Source organism: Tupaia chinensis, unplaced genomic scaffold (assembly GCF_000334495.1).
Source record: "Tupaia chinensis unplaced genomic scaffold, TupChi_1.0 Scaffold000074_1, whole genome shotgun sequence".
NCBI lineage: Eukaryota > Metazoa > Chordata > Mammalia > Scandentia > Tupaiidae > Tupaia > Tupaia belangeri.
Window position 1 is genome coordinate 6308528 of NW_006159534.1, and position 22195 is coordinate 6330722.

The window sequence follows — 22195 nt, forward strand, 5'->3', positions numbered from 1 at the left end:
CCTTTCTTTTTTGCAAGCGCAAGCCCCCCACAAAAAAAAAACCCCCCAAAAAAAAAAAAAAAAAAAAAAGAAATTTTTTAGAAAACCCTAAGAGAAACAACCTGAGACAAAAGAAATAGTGCAGTAGGATATTTTGATATGAATGACATAAAAATATTCATCGCTAGATGTGGTGGGGAAAAATATGGGGTGGAATGTTAGTTTGAAAAGTATGCATTTAAAATTCTAGCAAGAGGGCTGGAAGGTGGTGTGGTGACTAAGGGCGCTGGACTCCCACATGGCTGACCATGGTTCGAATCCTGGACCCAGCAGCTTACTTTCTCACTTTCCTTCTCTCTCTCGCTCTTGCTCTGTTTCTCTCTGGTCAAAATAAAATAAATAACTAAAGTTAAATCAAATACTTCTTTAAAAAAATTTTTTAGCAAGAAAAAACATCTTCCTGAAGCATCATTTCATTCAAATTTGGGCGATGGTTATTATCTACATAATGCCAAACTTAAACAAACTAAAAGGAATGATCTCTGAGGAAATGTTTACCCAGTCAAAATGGAGATATTTTGTGTAGAAGGCAGAACTTTCTGTGTTTGAACTTATGTCCTTGTGGGATGTTTTATTATTAGGTAGCCTGACCAATTTGTTTTTGACTCAGTGGTTTATTGATACCAAGGTAAAATAATACACTGCTTAGAAGCCATGAAAATTTACTACAAGGCATCCATAATTCAGTTAATTTGACTTTATCAAATCTTTCTAAATTAAGAATAAGTATCACCTACAAGTACGTTTTTTTTTTCCCCCAAAATAAAGAGTGTTCACAAAATGGAATCTCTGGATAAACATTCTACTTGATTGATTTTAGTAGTTAGCTGCCATTGAACCATCTGAAAGACAAGCAATCATGTAACATGACCTAGAGGGCTACACAGTGCACACAAAATGCAAATATTGTTTAGAATGAAAATGGCGACAAAGCATGTTCATGGCACACTGCCAACTTTAATTTCCTGTCTTGTCTTTGGAATGTAGTGAAGGCCCCTTTGTCTTGATGTTATAAGCAATTGTACGAATTGAATGTTAATAAAAAATTAAAACGATGTGAAAAGAATTAAAGCAGATTATGTAGAATATCTCTAAAATTGCTTAAAACTGTGTATTGAGATAAAAAAAAAAAAACCAGAAAATTTATATACTTGACTGTCTTTTTGGTACAGAGTTACAGTTACATGAAAATTCAAACTTCAGAACAATTCATTGGGATATGAATAATCTTAGTTTTTCAAGATAGTGTTTTTCCCCAAAGAGGTGCATGACATAATTAAAAAAAAAAAACAAACCATAAAACTTGTCTAGTGCATTTAAAATAGGAAAATAGGTTTAAATTACAAAATTAGGAATTCAGACTATTTTCACAAATGTTATACTTGCATGTAAAGAGGATATACACACACACACACCCCTACTGACATCTTATATAACCAAGTATATTTAGAAGAAAGAAAATAACAAAATATTTATAATCGTACTGTTTTATATTATAATAGTCATAGTACTTAAATATTCCACCATCTTATGATCTCTCTCTTGGACTATTACAACAGCCTCTTTACTGGTTTAACTAGCTAAAGAAATCAGTTTGTGATGAAAATTGTAATAATGACCATAGTAATTATTATTATAAATGAAAGCAGAGTGTTTTCTAGTGCTTATTCAATGTATTCCCTACATAATCTCAGTGAATCCTATCAACTACCCTGAAAGGGACTACTGTTATCTTCACTTTAAGAAATAACAATCTTAAGTGTAAATAGGCTGATAAGCTGGCCCAATATTTTACAGTTGTTAGAGAGCATCTGTAATTTAAATACAGTTCATTTGACATGGGAGCCTACACCTTAGCTTGTGTGCCCATACTACCCAGACACAACAAGTTTCTTAAAACGTGAATCTTTCCATCTCACTCAGACTAAAACCCCAAGACTCCTTCTAGGCCTCACCATCTGGCCCTGATCACCCTCTTAGAAACTTTCTATCATCTTTGTCCCCCCTAAGAAGATCCAGACATACTGACTTTTGTTGTTCCTCTAAGACACTGAGCTTGGTTCAGTTACTATCCAGTGCCAAGAATATTCTTTTTCAGACATGCTTATCATTTCTCCCTCCTTTCTTGATGATTCTACCCAAATGTCAGCACTTCAAAGAATCCTCCTGATGACCTTTGCTAACATAAAGCTCACCTGCCCCTCACTTTTACTGTCTTCCTTTTAACTTAAATTTTTTTCATAGAACTTATCACCATTTTAAATAATGCCATGGAAATATAGTTCTTCATTTGTTTGTTTAGTGTCTATTTTATGGGAGCAGGAACTTGGGGGTTACCCCTGTATCACCAAGATGCCTAGAATGGTACCTGCCTAGCAAAAAATCACATGCTCAAAATGCTTTTGGGATGTGAATGAATAGAAAATTAAGCACATGGGCACTTTCTTTTTTGTTGGAGAGATTTTTCACTGTAGGGCGCGTGCGCTCGCCAGACAGAGAGAGACATAGAGACAGAAAGCGAGAAATCACCCCCCAGGGGGGATGGTCACGCCGCAATCCCTTCTCCTCCATTCTCCTCTCGGGATCTTGGGCACGCACGCACACGCGCCCGGCGTGAGTTTTAAGCCACCGGGTCCGGGACACGAACCACGGTCGATTACGTGGGAGTCCAGCGACATAGCCATTACGCTAACTGCTGGTTCCCCACATGGGCACTTTCAATGCATGAACTTAATATATGTGAAATTAAACACACTACTGCCAATGAATACAGAAGACTAAAGCAATGATCATATTGAAAAAAAATAAAAATGCTACTCTGATTTCTTATAGGTAGTCTTTAGAGTGGTAATATATCTCTGTAAATCTATATGCATGCAACATGAAAAAGACAAATATTTTTGGAATAAATCTTCAATCTTCTATCCCTGGAACTCTTTTAAAAATTCCAATGTAACACCGGAGATGGGATCAGGCCTAAAAATCTCCTTCAAAGTGCTTTGATCGTCTTACACTGCACCCATATCTCAGACTTTCTCTGAAAAGGACTCTATGCCTATTTTAGGCCTAAAAATGACCTAACTCATAGATAATCAATCCTATAAACTATGAGAGCCAAGTAGGTACCGCAAGGGTCAAGCAGGACTAAATCCCTAAGGCTCATTCTTGGTATTTGTGTTCTGTGGAGAAATCTGGGTAGTATAAAGATTCCGGGGAAGCAGCAGGCGAACAGATGCACTCAGAAGAGCCTGTCTGATGGTGTGTGTGTGTGTGTGTTGTGTGTGTGTGTGTGCTGTGCAGGACTCCTGAAGTTCACTTGCAGACAAGCCTGTGCAATATCCATTTTCCAAAGAACACAAAGAGAAGGTCTGTTTATTAACTTGAATGAGAAAAGTGTCTCCAAGACACTTGAAGCATATTAAGAAAGATAAGTGGGAACAGCAATATAATAGGTTTCTTTGGTTGTTGTTCTTTTCACACTATTATGACATTAACCAGAGTGTGAATACAGATATAACTATGAATTCAGGTAATATAGACATAATGGAGACACATTTTTATAAAAATAAATACCTTTTCAAGATTATGAAATGTTGGTGCTACGATTAATTATCTACTGTTTGTATTCATACTATAACAACTATGGAACAGAATATAGAAGAAAATAACATTTTAAAGAAACATATGTTTTTGGCCTGAGATCATATATATCAAGTTTTATGGCACGGAAGGACATTTTCTTTACCAAATATACTAATTACTTTTTTTTCTATAGGGCATAACTAATTACTTTTGTAATAAAAGTAGGAAAAAAGCATCATAAAAAAAGAATGTAAAAAAATAAAAGTATCAGTTAAAAGTGTACCAAATCAAGTAAATCAATAGAGAACTATTTTATCCAGAACACATTATGTAGAAACAATATGGTTTTCTATATATAGCCAGTATTAATACTTAAATATAAATATATCCAACTTACTAGAGATTTATCGGGGTAGACCCCAGCTCTTAGTAGAGATGCCTTCCAGCTGTCCACATCCTCCTGAGAGTCACACGCCAGCTCGAGGAAGCGATAGTCTTTGTATACATTCCTGGAGTTAAGAAAAAAAAAATCATACTTTTAGTTTTGGATCAAAGTCAAAATGATTTTATATCACTGCAGACACTGATGTTATAAACAACCGTCTAAATGGATATTTAGTTCTCCAACAGTCACTGGAGGAAAACAAAATGAACCCACTGTATTTAAAATTAGTAAGTTATTATATAAGTTTTTAAAAACTCACATTAAAGAATTCAGAGGTAAAGCGTTGCTGAGCAAGTAAAAAGTCAAGAAGATACAAATGAAAGCAATATGACACACCGGTGACAAGTGACAGGGAGTCATGCTGGGGGAAGGAATCTGCCATTGCTCCATAATTAGGTCAATTTTCTGAAGCTATTAAACAAGTTGGAATGACTAAATAGCTCATAAAACTTTAAAATGCATGGCAATAATCCTACAAAACAAGAAGTCTATGCCAGATTCAAAACAGAAATGCTCCTGAAGTTGTGAAAAAGCCTGATAAATCAGCATTTAACAGGGTGAGATGGCTGTGAAGTACGTATTTCTACCTGGGACAGTTCTGTAATTTGATATTACTCTTACTGATAATAAAATACATAAAATATAATACATGCAGAGATACAATTTTGAAAACCTTGGAAACCAGATAAAAGTATAACAATGGAAACACCTTATTCTTTTTATACTTTTGTGCACTTTTCACACAGTTGAAGCTTTCCCTCTCTCCCTTTTTCCTCCTCCCTTTTCCTTTTCTTCTCTAGCTCTCCATTTACTTTGGGATCTTCTTTTTCTCTCCTTACAGTACAGCCATTTACTTATGTGATTAAATCTTTATAAACATGCGATTATAATGGCATCATAGTTATCAATATAAATGTATTATAATTTCTCAGACCTCTTCCTAATATTAGATAACTGAATCATTTTCTTTTGTTTACGCTATCATCAATGATGCTTTAAAAAGGACCAGCCTTAGTGGCACGTGCTGCTCAGATGCCTGGCACAGTAGTAGTACGTGCCTGTAGCCCCAGCAACTCAGATGGCTGAGGCAGGAGAATCAGGACATAGCAAGGCCCCATCTATTAAACAGATAGACAGCCAGTCAGACAGACAAACAGATGAAATATCAATGAACTTTTTCCATGAGTATTTGTCACACTTACTACTATTATTTTTTAAAGACGAATTTCTAAAACTTATATTTGCTTTTTGTTTTTTCTTTTTTTGGAGAGGTTTTTGCTATAGGGTACATGTGCTCACCAGAAAGACAGAGAGAGACAGAGAGCGAGGAATTACACATACACACCCCGCCCCCGGGCAGACAACCACGCCACCATCCCTTCTCCTCCATTCTCCTCTCGGAATCTTGGGCATGCACACAAACGTGCCTGTCGTGAGTTTAAGCCACCGGGTCTAGGACTCAAACCATGATCAACTATGTGGGAGTTCAGCGACATAGCCATTACGCTAACTGCTGGTCCCTCTACAAATTATATTTGGAACAAAAGTTATGATCATGCTTAAGATACTGATATGCTTAAGATACTGATACACATTTGCAATCACTCTTCCAGAAGAGATAGTCCACTTTAACATATGTGAACAGTGTACAAGATTAATAATCTTCTCTGTCGAGGGGTTCTCATTCTTGCCCAAGAGTCTCAATTTCTACTTAAACCCAGAAGGCTTACCTGTTTACCTTTCCTGTCTAGACCTCCCTGAGACACACTGCCTACTGAATTCTCTACATGAGTATTCAAAGGATTCTGGATATGAACAACTGAATTGGTGCTCTCCAACTTGGTCTAAGTCCAGTGTTCCCATTGCATGCAGCATCCAGGCACTTTGGGGGTATTTTTGACACTTCCACTCTTCACCCTTCTATTTTTTTTTAAAGAGCATTTTCTGTAGGGTTCATGTGCTTGCCAGAGAGACAGAAAGACAGAAAGTGAAAAATCACCCCCCAAGGGGGATGGCCACACCATAATCCCTTCCTCTCCATTCTCCTCTTGGGCTTCTGGGGACACATGCACATGCACCCAGCATGAATTTCAAGCTGCCAGGCCCGGGACTCAAACTGCAGCTGACTACATGGGAATCCAGTGATGTAACCATCATGCCATCTGCTGGTCCCCTTTCTTTGTATTTTATCACCTAAAAGTGTTCTTTTCTTTAAATTGGTCACCATTTCATTAACTCTCTTGGATTACTAAAATAGCCTGTTCACTGGTCTCCCAACACCTTGTGGCTCCTTTAAATTTGTTCTCTGCATTAAATTCTCATGGTCTTCCAAAAATGTGAATCAGATATTTTTATCCCTGGAGTGAGACACTACAATGGCCACCTGCTCTTAGAAAAGACAACACTCACTGTGAAGGCCCACAGAGCACCTGGTTCTGGGCAGTCATACTTTCCTCTCCAGTTTCTTTTTCATACTTTTTTCTTTCTGCTTAGTTAAATTAACCTTCTTTTCGTTCCCTGAATGCATCAAATATGCTATGTTTACTCCCAAGGCCTTTGAACGTACCGCTCTCTGCCTGGAGCTCTCTCTCTGTTTCTTCTTATAGCTCTGGTACTTTCTCAGCTTTCTAATAACTGAGGTACTTTCTTTCTCAGCTCAGGTACTTTCTCAGATGTCTCTGCCCTGACATCACTACCAGGTCAGCACCTCTTTCACACATTTTTCACATTTCTATTTTCCTTTCCTTCATAGCACAGGTGTGATTTCAGAACTGTGTACTTTTTTGTTTGTTTGTTTGTCCATTTGTCCATTCTTCCTCTCCTTTCTCTTTCTCTTTCTTATTTAATCATTTATTTTGATTGATGTTTACGTTTCCAACTAAGGCATAAACTCCATGAGGACAAGGAATGTATTATTTCCATGTTCGCCATCATATCTCCAGAACATTCTGGGAAGATAATGGCTTAACTATGCTCTGTTTCCCCTCTCTTTCCCATTCAGGTCAAATGTATTTTCTTTTCTCAACTCAAGGACACAACAGAACTAGAACTCAGGTAGAAGGTGTGAGTGAGCCAACTTTCTTGCTGCTCTGGGATCCAGAACAGCTTAGTGATCAGCAAGAGGACTCCAGGACAAGGATCAACATGTAGCAGACCCTTGAGAGAGCTGATCCACAGTGATCACAGGACCTTTGAGTGTCCTGATCCTCTGACCCCAAGGAAGTGAGGAGGGGCTGAGTTTTCTCTATCCTAATGTGGAATGAAAGGGCTCTCCTATTGCCCCTGTAAGTAACTGGAAACTTTCCTATTACTGACCAATGATGACTGAGATGTTGGTCTTCCCATGCTCATGGGACTAGTCCACTTGAAGCACCCAGCAGTAGATCTATGCCACAATGAACAAATGAAAATTAAAGAATACCTAAAGAGGCCTAATAGCCATAGAGAGAACATTAAAAAGGCAATCAAAAGGGGCTGTCAATGAAGGAAAACTTTTGGGGGAAGCAGAGACAGAAGGATAACAAGTCCTTGAAGAGGTGTGTATATATAAAGCAATAAAAAAGACTTCCTGGAATGAAAAAATAAGCTTGTTATATAAAAATATTGAGTAGATAGGTTGAAGGAATGGATGATCATGTTGAGAATAGAATTAGGAGCTTCAAAGATCCAATAGGAAAGTGGCAAATACACAGAGAAAAATCTTATGAGAATGCAGAGGAAAAGACTCAGAACATCTGACCTCTGACTAATAAGAGTTCTAGGAAAAGAAATGGAAAACAGAGGAGAAAAATAATCATAACAGAGATTTAAAAAAAAAAAAAGAGCTTTCCCTGGGTTTTAGAAAGATTTGAATATGTATGTCAGAAGTGCAATTTCAGGTGGGGTTGAGACAAGGTTCTACTTAGGCATATGCCAGTACAGTTCAAAGAAAATGTTAAGTCTTCTGTCAAGAAATAGCAAGTGCTTCTTTTTCTTTTTCTCCTCCCCAACCTCCCCTCTTTTTTTTTTAACAAAGGAGAAGAAAGTAGACTGGAACAGAGCTGAACATTCAAAAGGTAGAAGACAATGAAATAACATCCATAGACTCCTAAGAGGGTCACAGAATTGGACACCTGCACCTAGCCAGGATATTATCCACATATCTGATCTGAGGAACAATTCTAAAGTAGACTTTGGGGTAAAACACCAAATGAACCTACACAGGGTGTTCTAGGTGAGGAAAGACTGAGAGGATGCAATGGTGACCAGCAAAATCTGCACTATCCATGGAGTAAATCAAAATAAGGAAAGACCATCTAAGAATGTACACAATGTGGAATAAGTATGGGTTTCTCAGTAGGTCAGACATACTGCAAAAGACATTATAATCGTCTAAAACTATTAGAATTGGACAAGGGTGAGAGGAAGTAAAAATATTCTCAATGACTTTTTTGGTATATAGAGGAATAAAAAGTGGGGAAGTGAAGGAATCTCAGAGGTCTCACCGTAGAGAGAAATCACTAAGAAGAAATAGGTAACAGGAAATCTCTCTTTTTTTTTTTTTGTGGGAAAAATAGTAATTTGTGTCATGGGATATTAGGTGATTAATGATTAATGTAAATACTAGTGTCAGGGCCAGCACGTGGCATAGTGGTGCTGGACTCCCATATGACTGACTGCGGTATGAGTCCTGGGCCTGGTGACTTAAAAATCATGCCGGGTACTTGTACACATGTGCCCAAAATCCCAAGAGGAGAATGGAGGAGAAGGGATTACATGTGGCCATCACCCCTGGGGGGTGATCTGTCATATTCCCTCTTACTGTCTCCTTCCGTCTCTCTCCAGCAAGCTCCCATGCTCTTTTTTTAATGGCAAAAGCCTTAAAAAAATTAGTGTCACAAAAAGTACAATGGAACTCCTAAATTCGAGAAGAATAAAAAGGTAAATTAATCCTCTCTTGATCAAATTCTCAAAAAAAAGTTAGAAAACCAGGAAAAAGAAGATATGACAAAACAAATTTAAAATAAGATGGCAGAAATAAAACCAAGTATTTTAATTATTAAATTTATGCAAATAAACCAAATTCTCAAAGCTTGGTCTCTCAGTTTGATTAGTTAGGTTAAAAATATAAAACCCAGTTACATATTGTTTGCAAAAATAAAGATGTAAAGTATCAGACAAATAGAGAAGAAATTTTTTAAAAAAATGGCAAATTTAATGTAGATAAGGTAAAATTTTTTCCTATTTTTCTAATTGCCAGAGGGCACATGTACTCACCAGAGACACAGAGACAGAGAAAGAGAAAGAGAGACAGAGAGAGAAAGAGAGCCTGAGAAAGCACCCGCCAACCCCAATGGGGTATGAACACACCACAGTCCTTTCTTCACTTCTCCACCCTGTCAGGATTTGGGGCACATACATACGCCTGGCACGTTTTTCAAGCCACCTGTCTGAGATTAAAACCACAGTTAACCACATAAGATCTGGCTCTCTTAACCACTAGGCACAGGCCAGACTTGAGATAAGATGAAATTTAAAAGTACAGAACAGGATAAAAATGTATAAAGTACTAAATAGAATACTAGCAATATTATATAATGATATAAAGTATAATTTATGAAGATCAAGAAATACTCATAAACCTGTTCACATCAAATAACAGAGTAGGTAAGTGAAGGAAGTAAACGCTACTAAAAACACAAGATGCCTTCAATATAATTATATGCATATACTTGAATTATAAATATTACATTTTAATATAATTCTTCTCAAATTGGAGGGATATAGTAAACAAAACTGAGAAAGCACATAACATAAATGGTATAATTGTAGTTCTTTCATTAGATAGGATCCTTTATCCCTTGAATAGAAGATAGAGATTTTTTTCCTTGTGCAGAAAACATTTACTGAAATTAGTCATTCACTTGAACCTACATAGATAACAACACTAACCTTAACAAATATAAAAAATTGTCTAAATCACATAGATTTCAAACCAAAAAAATTTTGTTCTAAAAAAAAAAAAATAAGAAGTTGAGACACATACTTCTAGATAACTCTTGTAGCATAGATGAAAATGAAAATACAAATTATTTAAAAAGCGACAAAAATTATAAACACTTTATATTTAATAATGGAATACACCAAAGGCAACAGGAAAACATATGACCTTAAATATATGTACCATTTGTAAAAGAAAAAGAAGTTGATAGTTACTGAGATATATTTTAAAATAACTTTTAAAAACTAAAATAAATTAAAAACAGGGAATTAACACAGATCAAGGCCAAACTTAACGATATAGGAAATATAAAAATAACATTCCCATTACCAGTAAATAGTACCCTTATAATTCTAATTAATAAGGAGATGGGAGAAAACAAAAGTATATAAGATTACATATGAGAAAGGATAGGCTACATGCTACAAATACAGAGACTGAAAACAATTAAAATCAATGTACAAAAAGTACAATGGAACTACTAAATTGCAAAAGAAGAAAAAGGCAAATTAATTGTCTCTTGAGCAAATCAACAAAAAATAAGAAAAAGAAATAAAATAAAATAAATTTAAAATAAGATGTGAAATAAAATAAAGTATTTAAATTATTAAATTAGTGCAAATAAATGGCAAAAACTGAGAATCTAGGAGAAATTAATACTATCTGAAAAGAAATAAATAGTTAAAATGAGCTCTGGAAGAATTGGAAAAATCTAAGGGTTCCATAAAACACTATTACTATGGGGACCAGCAGTTGGCGTAATGGCTATGTCGCTGAACTCCCATGTAGTCGACCATGGTTCAAGTCCTGGACCCAGTGGTTTAAGCTCACGCCGGGTGCATGTGCGTGTGTGCCCAAGATTCTGAGAGGAGAATGGAGGAAAATGGATTGCGGCATGGCCATCCACCCTGGGGGGTGATTTCTCGCTTTCCGGCGCTCTGTCTCTGTCTGTCTTTCTGGCAAGCATGCGCGCTCTTTAGCAAAAACATTTCCAAAAAAAAAAAGAAAGTAAAATAAATAAATAAATAAACAAACACTACTCCTATGAATAATATACTCAGGTTAAAAAGGGTAACATTAACTATATGACAAATATAAAAATCAGTGACTTTTCTCCAAACTACTAAGAACTACTAAGAACAAGAAATGGGAGAATATTCCATTCACTTTGGGAGTAAAGTCTATAAAATAGATAGGAATATATTTTTTTAATTAAGAAAATGAAAAAATCTTATTAAACACAATGAAACAAGATCTTAGTAAGTGGAAAGGTATGTTTTGATGAATTGAGGTGATTACACACTACGCTGGGGTCTTGCAAACTGAGTAGCACTAGTAGCTATTCAGAAAGTTATTTGTGGAGTAGAGAATCTTGTACCCATAACTATTAAGTACTGTCTTTAAAATACCTTTGCTAATTTTATAACTTAAAGTGACTGTCCAGCAGTACTTTAATGGTTTCACTTACTAAGGTGGTGGCATTTTTACATGTTTATAGAAATAATGTTAGAAATAATGTTGTTTGTCCCGATTCCTTTATTTATTTTAAGCATATTATTTTGATGGCTTCTTGTTTCTATTTGCATTTGCCTGATACATCTTTGTCTCCTCTTCTTTTTTTTTACTTTTATCTTTTCTGTTTTTAGTTTCTTTTATTGTAAGGTGTGTGTTTACCAGAGAGAGATGAGGTGTGTGTGGGAGTAGGAGTGAAAAATCACCTTCCAGGAGAATGACCATTCCACAGTCCCTTCTTCTCCACTCTCCTCTCAGGATTTTGGGCATGCATACACATGTGGTTGGGAAGTTTTTCAAGCCACTGGATTTGTGACTCAAACTGGGCAGATAGCCATGTGGGATCCAGCTGCCTTAACCACCATGCCACCAGCTGGCCCCATTTTTATTTATTTTATTTAATTAATTTATTATTATTATTATTATTTTGGAAGAGGTTTTTGCTATAGGGCGCATGTGCTCGCCAGACAGACAGAGAGAGACAGAGAGACAGAAAGTGGGAAATCACCCCCCAGGGGGGATGGCCACGCCACAATCCCTTCTCCTGCATTCTCCTCTCAGGATCTTGGGCACACACGCACACGCGCCCGGCGTGAGTTTAAGCCACCGGGTCCAGGACTCAAACCACAGTCGACTACGTGGGAGTCCAGTGACATAGCCATTATGCTAACTGCTGGTCCCTAACCATCATGCCACCAGCTGGCCCCATTTTTATTTATTTTTAAGACATAGTCTTGCTTTGCATGTAGGCCAGGCTCGAATTCTCTATCCTGCCTCAGCCTCTCTAAGTTACTGAGATTACAGGTGCACACCTGGCTTTTAGTTTAGGCTAGGAATTGAAGCGGACCTTGATGTTGTCCCAGCCTACACAGTGACAGCACCTCAGCAGCATGCACCAGAACAACGAGTGCACCAGTGCAGCAACCTGGATTCCAACTTGTGCGTTGGCCTCACAGTAGAAAGTCAGCTGCTTGTTCTTCTGATTGATTCATATCCGCATTTCTCAAGTTGATGCAGTGAGGAAATGTAGACGTTTTTGTTTGTATGTTCGTTTGTTTTGTTTGTTTGTTTCTTTTTAAACTGTCTTCTTCTTTGGCCCCATTTTTCCTAATCGGGGTACAGCATGCACTGGTTATTATAAGAGTTTTCAGTCATTTCTGTGAATCTGCAAAAAGGTGACTGATAGCTCTACTTTTCAGTGGCTTTGAGGCTTTCCATTTGTGCTGTATATGACTTCTGGGGTATAACAATGGATGGCAAAGGATGAAAGAGAAACTTACTTTTCATCATCTTAAAAGATATATCATTTCATTTAGTCTTTTAGCAGCCATCAAAGTTAGTAGCAGAGCTACCAATGTGAGTAAACAGATAGAGAGAGATTAGAAGATTCACCCGAGATCTAGCTAGAAATAAATGGTCCTGCTTTGAGCCTGCTACAGTCCTTCATGTGTGGCTTCTACAGAACAAATGAAGGAATGAACAAATGAATGGACAAGAGCACAATGAAATGAACTTGGGAGTGCTTACTTTTAAAGCCAGCTTTTTCATTTTTGACTGGATCCTAAACTTTCTACAGAAAATCTAAGATATAAAAACTTGAGGGCCAGCAGGTGGCAAGGTGGTTAAGGTCCTAGGCTCCCACATGGATGATCATGTTTTGAGTCCCAGAGCCAATGACTTGAAACTCATGTTTGTTTCTGCATGCCCAAAATACTGAGACAAGAATGGAGGAGAAGGGCTTGCAGCATGGCCATCTCCTAAGACGGTGATTTCTTACCATCTCTTTCCTTGTTTCTATCTGTCCTAGAACAAAAGGAAACAAACAAACAAAAACTCTCTTAAAAGAAAAAAGATATAAAAACCTGAAGGTATAAATCACAATAAGCAGAATGAGTAACTAATGAAAAGTGGGACATATTTAACAGAAAACTATCTCCCAAGTATGAAAATGCACTGTTGGAGAATTTGAGCAGTTGTAACTTAGCTACAGAGCAGAAAGAGTGATGGATTACCTTGACAGAATCAAAATTCCTCTGTTTTTAAATGACTAAATTACCTCTCCAGCATAGCCTTTCGCTAGCTACCACTTAGATTTCCATCTGGAGGCATTTGTCCTGCACAGCATGAGTTCCTGTAAAATGCAGAGGTACAGGGAAGGTTGGACAAATGTCACAGGAGCTCCTGGCCAGCTGGAAAGCACGCAAGGTAGAGGGTGTGGACTTTCCACATTCTCCAGCAGATCTGAAGAATCCAGCATTGGCCCAAGCTCACTGACCTTTCTCCAGAGTATTTTCTTTCAGGGGCTCTTCACATGGAAAATCTCCTCCCCCCCCAAAGGATCGCCAAATTCTTGAGAGGGAAAATAATTATCTGGTTGAAACATTAGAAGAGGGTCAAAGGCTTCTGGTGGCTTTGGCTGCTTCATTTTTACCCATTTTTGAAGCCTCATCTTAGGCTGTGTCTAGACATCCAAGGAGAGTTGGATACAGGTCTGAAACACTGAGCTGAGCTGATTTACTGGAAGTCTCATAAATTCTCTCGATGAAGCTTCCAGGTTCTCACCACATGCTGTAGCGTATAGATAACCCACAGCAATTTGTACTGACTGCATTTTTTTGTTTAGTCTATTTCAGCTGCAATCATGCAGATATGAGCTTCTGAATGATTCCACGATGAAACCAAGCTGAACTATGCGTTTTACAGTTTCAAGAAATAAAAGTTATTTTGACACTAGAAAAAGAAATTTTTATCCCATAAGTAAAAGGCGTTTAAGTGTTACAGTGAGGCGAACAAGACCACATAACGAGCCCATGTTGTGATTATATGTGTAACTTTCTTTCACATGTCAAAAGAATGACTTTGGGTGTTAAAAATATAATGTTTAATTGCCTTATCTATGACAGCTCTTTAAACATATGAGGCTAGATATCAGCATTTGTGAACAATGCCTCAAAGTCATCTTTGACCAAATTCCTTTGCAATTATTGAATGATTTAATTAAAAATAAATGTTTGGGATTGGAATTGCTCGGCCATGAGGTTTACACAAAGACAACAAACTTAATAAAAGGGGGTCTTCAAAACTTCGTGGAAAATGCATATTATGTGAAAAAACTAAAGCTGTGTGTAGATTTTAAATTTATTTGCACCAAAATACACTTGTACTATAATTCCATTTTTCTATGAACTTTGGGCAATCCCCTCACACACTAACTTTTATAGTTAGAACATTGGTCAAAAAATTCATGGGTGGGGGCTTGGTTGTAGTGTAAAAGGCTTTAAGTGAAAAAACTTGGTTCCTTCTTGGTGTCCCAGGTGTGATGCAGTCTTTAGGGCAGGGCTCTTAGTCTTGAATTCTAAGAGGAAGGAAAAGGAGATTGGGAGAGGTAGACAATACAGACAGCCGCTCTGCACAAGATTCTGCCTGCCCCGGTGTCACTGTGCTGCAGCCTCACCAGAAGTTGACTCCTGGAACTTGGACCTCCAAACTGTGAACTGAATAAACCTCTACTCTTATGAATCACCTAGGTTCAGATATTTTTCTTGGCAGTGCACAAGTAGACTAATACATGACCTATTCTGAGTGTCCTTTCTTATTTCTTGTGATCTGAAAGTTTAATAATAATGTCTTGCTGGCTGTTTTAATTTATAATTCCTGGTTGCCAGTAAAATACAACCTTTATTCAATATATTTATTAGGTTTTTTTTTCTTCCTCTTTGGTCCTAAATAAATTTTCACAAGAGATGTGTTCCTTAATTTCTTTAAACAGAAAACTTGTTCTAGTGAATTCAAAATAAGGTCAAGTTAGAAAATCATGAGGTGATAAACATTTTCACAAACATCATAGTTGCATGTAAGAAAGACATATGTATGAGGAGACTTCAAAAAGTTCATAAAAAATGGAATCAAAATACAAATTTATTTGGGTGCAAAAATTTTGGGAAGGGTGCAAAGAAAGAAAATACTATGAAATCCATGCATAGTTTTTTCCAAATTTACATTTTCCATAAACTCTCTGAAGACCGTGTGTGTGTATGTGTGTATGTTGCACATGTGTGTGTGTGCCTGTCTTCCCCAAGTCTTCCAAGTCTCCAAAACATTTTAGCCAATATTTTCAAATTCTTATATGAAGAAGTTTCTAGATAACACCCTTCCTGCTCTCTCATGCATTTGCTGTATTTTGAAAGGATTTTCTGAAAATGAGATGCCAAAAAAGTATCACCAATCTCCATATATAATACAATCCAGACTTCCAGACTCAAGAAAAGAGCTTGGTAAAATCTTTGTCCGCTTTTTTGAACAGTAAACGTTTACTAATATAAGCTAAGTAAACTGTAGGCGAATACAGCACAGCAGAATGCACAATAGTAAGGACCAAAAACTCTGGCTGACCTCCAGTCTGTGCCCTTTACTCTCTCATATGACACTGGGTGAGGCAACCTCTCAACCTCAGTTTAGTCAGCTATACAATGGGGATAAGACCATCTACCTTGGGCTTATTGTGATGAAAAAATAAGGTCATATGTGTGAAGAGTGTGCTTAACACAGTGCCATGCGCAGCAAAAATTAAACATGTAAGCAAAATATAGAAAATTCAAAAAAATTTATTATGCATTATTACCACTGTCTTCAGCCCATTTGTACCTACCTCCTATAAAATCAGGCTTTTCCCTCATTGAATGCACAGTCTTTTTTAAACATAAGAGTAAAATTTATATCATATTACTTTTTAAAAAATTTGTATGGGGCATGTGCTCTCTCTCTTCTCCTTCCCAAGAGAGATAAGTGAGAAACACTGCCCCTCGGGGGAATGGCCATGCTGTAATCCCTTCTTCTCCATTCTCCTCTTGGAATTTTGGAATTTTAAGCATGCACACATGTATTTTTTTTTGAGAGAGGTTTTGCCATAGGGCACATGCACTCGCCAGACAGACAGAGAGACAGAAAGCGAGAAATCACCCCCCAGGTGGGACTACATACATATCTCACTATCTAGTTACCTTTCTCTATTTCCTCCCAGATATATTCCAAAAGACTTTATCAAGATCTAAGTATATATACTTAAATATAATATAAAATTTGGAGTTAGTTTAGGTCAACTAGTTTTTCTAGATTCAAAGCAAGTTCCTGTTGACCACTGATTTCCTTTCTTAAAAAACTGTATCTATTTTACATTGGTTATAACCTTATATGGCAGAGCACTGAGATAAACTCATAAATCTAAATTCCCATTTGGTTTGCCTTTTTAAAGATGGAGGCATTCTCTGTGGATGTTTGCTAATCACTGATCCTACCACATTCTCACCAGTTATCACCCACCTCTGTGTTCGTTTCGGAGCACACACAGTTTAACATGTGTGTAACTACTGTGCAACCTGGTAGACCTTTAGTTCCTTTCCTCATTTTTCCCTTCACCATTTTACCTGGCTGATAAAACTCCAACAAAATTATTTTCTGATTTAGCCCCTGCACCCAAATTGCCAAATGATGCAAGAGAATAACTATACAACTGGCCCGATTGAACTAACTTCAAATTAATAACAACAAATATCAAATGGGCATCCTCCTTTTGCCAACGGCTTTACCATAGTTCTGTAGTAAATATGCTTTGTCACTCTACCAGATGATTATCACTTTATATGTTTTCTTTCCTCAAATCTCCAACACACTCTTCATCACACATGCTTGGCTGACAAATCTTACTTCATTCAGCATAGGGGAAAAATGTATATAATTAGATGAGAATGATCCGTCTTCTTATCAACAAACCCAACAGATGACCTGGATTTGCAACCACAGCCTCTACCTTTTCCTTGTACAGTAGAAGGCTAAACCCTCAATTTATATACTGGGTCCTATCTCTTCTGATGTCCTCGTGAACTTCCTTCCCACAGTGATTCCCTTTCTCTTCTACTAAAACAATTTCTTCCTTTCTACTGCTTAGATCATTCACATGAAATAATAGCATGCTTTAAAAGCAAACACCTTATAGACACACACACACTTTCTCTTGACACTTCTAATCCCCAAAACTTCCCGTTTCTATTTGTTTTACAGTGAAACTTCTTGAGTTATGTTGAATTATTTTCTTTTTTCTCTCCTCTCTCATTTTCCCCAGAGAAGACTGTGATTCTGCTATTCTATGTTTATAGCTCTACTGAGATCTTGTGATCTATCTTTTACCAAAGCTGTCAGTTCCCTGTTTTCCCATTACGTGGCTTTCCTGAAGCATTTAGCAATATTGACCACTCCGACGTCAGATAACTTTCTTCTCAAGACTTCTGTGACTTCACATGCTCTTCTGACTCCCACACTTCTACCTCACTGATTACAATTGCTTAATCTCTTTGCTGTTTCCTCTTCCTTTGTTAGACCTTTAAATTCTGGAGTACTTCAGGGCTCTGTCAATGGTCTACATTCTCACTACACTTTCTTCCAAGGCGATCTTCCCTATATGATGGCCTTAAATATCATTTAAATGTGAGGAAGCCCATATCTCTCACCTGAACTACAGATTCCCCTATCTAAGCCAATGAATTGTCAGGATGATTATTAGAGCTTCCTAACATCTCAACACTTTTCTCACTCCACTTTCCACACAGAACGCAATGACCTCATATTTTATCACCATTCTGCTTAAAATCCTCCAGTGACTTCCCCCTGCAAAAAAGTCCCAAATCTCTTGCCATGACTGGTCTACCTTTCTAACCTCATTTTCCTCCACTTTCCCAGGATGCCAAGCTTATTTTGTCCTTGGGATCTTATTGATGCTGTTCTCTTTTATTTTTGGAAATGATAATCTACCTCACTGGTATCTGTAACTCGCTATCACCCCTCAGAGAAACCTCCTCTGACCTCTCCACTTATACTACTATCTTCTCTTACCCATTCTTACTCCATTTCTTATTGTTTTCTGTTACACTTACTTGTATCTAAAATTAGGTATGCTAATTATCTATTGCCTCCTCTAAGGACAGTATAAGTCATTGCAGGAGCTCTGAATGTCCACCAACATATTTCCAGTATTTAATATTTGCTGACTGACTGCTTCCTCTCATTGGTCCTTTTTTGACAGCCAATATTTCCAAAGACTATTGAAAATAAATCAATCATACAAAGATATTTTATTACCACAAGTTAAGAATAAAACATATAGTCCAATAATACAAAAGTAATAAGTTAGAACTATATATTATTTTTATATCTTCCAAAGAATATTCCTGATTTCAAATATGTATGGTTATAAAAAAAGCAGTGCAATTAAACTAGGAATTATGATAAAAGCTAAACAAACAAACAAAAAAACCCTCTAAACCACTTTAAGTAGACTAAAACTTGAAAACAACTTGTGTCAATTAGCAACTCAAAACTGTAATTACACACTATTTCCTAAGCAAATGAAGTAACATTACACATATGAATGAAATTCAGAACATGCAGCCAAAACTCTATTTAGAGACGAAATCATAGACATGTATGCCCTATTATTAAAAAAAAAATACTGTCAGCATTAAGTTTAACAAGTTGGAAAATTATAAAACCAAACAAAGAAGAATAAAGGACATTATAAACTCAGGAATTAATTATAGAAAACAAATGTATAATTATTAAATTTAAGAGTTTGGGGACCAGCAGTTAGCATAATGGCTATGTTGCTGGACTCCCACATAGTCAACTGCGGTTTGGGTCCTGGACCCGGTGGCTTAAACTCACGCCAGGCGCGTGCGTGCATGCCCAAGATCCCGAGAGGATAACGGAGGAGAAGGGATTGCAGCGTGGCCATCCCCCCTGGGGGGTGGTTTCTCACTTTCTGTCTCTCTGTTTCTCTCTGTCTGGCGAGCACACACGCCTTATAGCAAAAACCTCTCAAAAAAAAAAATTAAGAGTTTGTTTTTTGATGAATTTGGACAACGAAAAAAACACTAATACAAAAGATGAGAAAAAGCAAATTAGAAATAAGACATGATTAAAACAGACAGAAGAAGACCTTAAGAGATGCTAAGTATGAGACCAGCAGATGGCGTAATGTCTACGTCACAGGACTCCCATGTAGTCGACCATGGTTTAAGTCCCAGACCCGATGGCTTAAACTCACGCCGGGCGTGTGTGCATATGTGCCCAAAATCCTGAGAGGAGAATGGAGGAGAAGGGATTGCAGTTTGGCCATCCCCCCTCGGGGGGGTGGTTTTTCACTTTCTGTCTCTCTGTTTCTCTCTGTCTTTCTGGAGAGCTCACACACTCTATAGCAAAAATCTCTCCAAAAAAAAAAAAAAAAGAGATGGTAAGTATACTTTTATGACTTTAAATTGGTAAGCTTAAAGTATGGAAACAATTTCTAGGAATTATAAAATCAAAATAATAATATCCAACTGATCAATATTCATAGGATAAATTGGAAATTGTTTTCTTCAAAATATGGTCTCAGAGAGTTTTATGGATCTTCTTCCCTGCTTCCAATTTTAAGGGAATATTTATTTTATACAGTATCTCTCAGAAATATTAATAGACTAATACATATTGTAAGTTTCTAGGAAGTGAAAATGTTTTGTTTTGTAGAATTTCCTAAGTTTACTCTACCCTAGGATCTTCTATTCCCCTTGTACTTCTCAGGAGGCTGATGTTAAAAAGACCAAACTTTTGGGACCAGCGGATGTATAATGTTTATATTGCTGGACTCCCACATAGTCAGCTTCAGTTCAAGTCTCAGACCCACTAGCTTAAAACTCGTGCTGGGCATGTGTGTGTGTGTGTGCCCAAGATCTTGAGAGAAGAATGGAGAAGAAGGGATTGCAGTATGGCCATCCCCTCTGGGGGGTGATTTCTTGCTTTCTGTCTCTCTGTCTCTGTCTCTCCAGTGAGCATATGTGCCCTATAACAAAAATCTCTCTCTTAGTAAAAAATATAAAATAAGGCCAAACTTTTCCATATATTGCCCTAAACCAATGTCATCTATGAATAAAGATGTGAAACTCCTAAAAAAAAAAACCTAGGAAATTAAATTTTAATAAAAATTTTAAAGATTCAGTCATCATGATCAAGTATGGCTTTTCCTACAATGATGTTCTATGAAGAAGACCAAGAGATCACTTGCATTCAACACAGTGGGTAAGCTGACAACTCACAAAAGCCAGACCTTTCCTCTACGTGACTGCTGCCTTCTTGAAGGCTCCAATTTCAAAGTCATGATTTAGTCTTAAATATTTTCTTCCAAAGTTTCCTCATGTTAGAAAATGGCAATTTCTTTCAACTAGCTGCTTGTGCCAAATGCCTACGTGTCATTCCTCACATGGCTATCTCCCACCTCCTCATTTCCAATCAGTCAATTCTTTCAATGTAGTCCCCTAATAAGCCTCTTCTATTCCATATTTCTCATCCAGGACACCATCACCCCTCACCTGGTTCACACACATAAAAAACTTAACTCCTGCACTTGCTCTACCCCTACTCTCTATTCTGTAGCCAAACCAACCCACATTACTCCTCCCATGGCTGCCACAGCACTAGGATAAAGACCAACCACCTTTACGTGGCCCATGAGACAACAAATGGCCCCGCCCTGACTCTTGTGCATCAGGCTCCAAGTACCAGTTGTACAAGCACACCTTTTTCCTGCACTGGAGTCCCACATATGTTGTTCACTCCACCTGAAACTCTCTTCCCTTTTCCCTTCGCCCAGTCCATTTTGACACAGTCTTCTAGTATTAGTTTTAACTGTTCCTGAATTTCCTAAAAAGACAAGTTACTCTATTAAAATCTCTCACAGAAATTGTAAGGAACAGTTACAATCATGCTTTTGCCATCGGCCTCCCTCATTATACTATGAATCCCATGACAAGAGGGGATGTGTCTCTTGTTCACGGAACCTAAACACAGTGTCAGTGCTTGGTAAATAATTTTCAGTGAGTAAATGGAAGACTGAAATGATCACTGATGACTGGATTAGCTTGGCATCCTCATTTCCTTATAATACTTTTTATTGTCTTTCAATATCATCCCCCAATTCTAATACAACAATTTTAAATTTAAGACCGACTGTTGCCTTTGGATTCAGAGTATCTTGATTCATTGTTAAAAAGACAAATGACTTTGACCTGAGTTGATTTGGTATCCAACCTATGCCATTCCCTTTTTCTTGACATGGCAAATAATAAAAATTTATGCCAATGGATAAGTAAAAAAAAAAAATTGAAATACAAATTTAAAAATTTGTAGAAAAAATATTTTTAAAATATAAGAGCCTTGCAAAACACACTTACTGTAAATACAGCTGCACGGGGAGCTGAGTCACCCAAGCCCTGACCTCCTCTGACTGCCAATGGCCAGGGGGCCAAGTCCATGTCAGCATGAATCACAGTCACGATGCAAGAGCTGGCAGTATGAACTTTGGTTATAATTGCGAGGGTCGCATTCAGGATGGAGAAGGTCAAAAAGAGGTGGATCTCAATTTAGAGGGTGGGCAATCTCACAATGCAGAATGTTTAATATCTAAATATTCTTCCTTATACCAAAATGGTAAAAATAATCTGAGGTTGTCTAAGTTAAAAAGATACCTAAATTAAAAAGAAAGAAAGAAAGAAAGAAAGAAAGAAAGAAAGAAAGAAAGAAAGAAAGAAAGAAAGAAAGAAAAAAAAAAAAAA

The 22195-nt window shown here is 37.2% G+C and overlaps 1 protein-coding gene across 3 annotated transcripts in view; it reads right to left on the reverse strand.

Annotated features, from left to right (window-relative positions):
- The window catches only part of DNM3 (dynamin 3), a 662543-nt gene that overhangs the window by 123900 nt on the left and 516448 nt on the right, over positions 1-22195 (reverse strand). For all 3 annotated transcript variants that reach the window (XM_006142350.3, XM_027768010.1, XM_006142351.3), the window contains one exon: positions 4019-4130. In XM_006142350.3, the coding sequence (XP_006142412.1) occupies positions 4019-4130 (112 nt within the window). The remainder of the gene's footprint in view (positions 1-4018; positions 4131-22195) is intronic.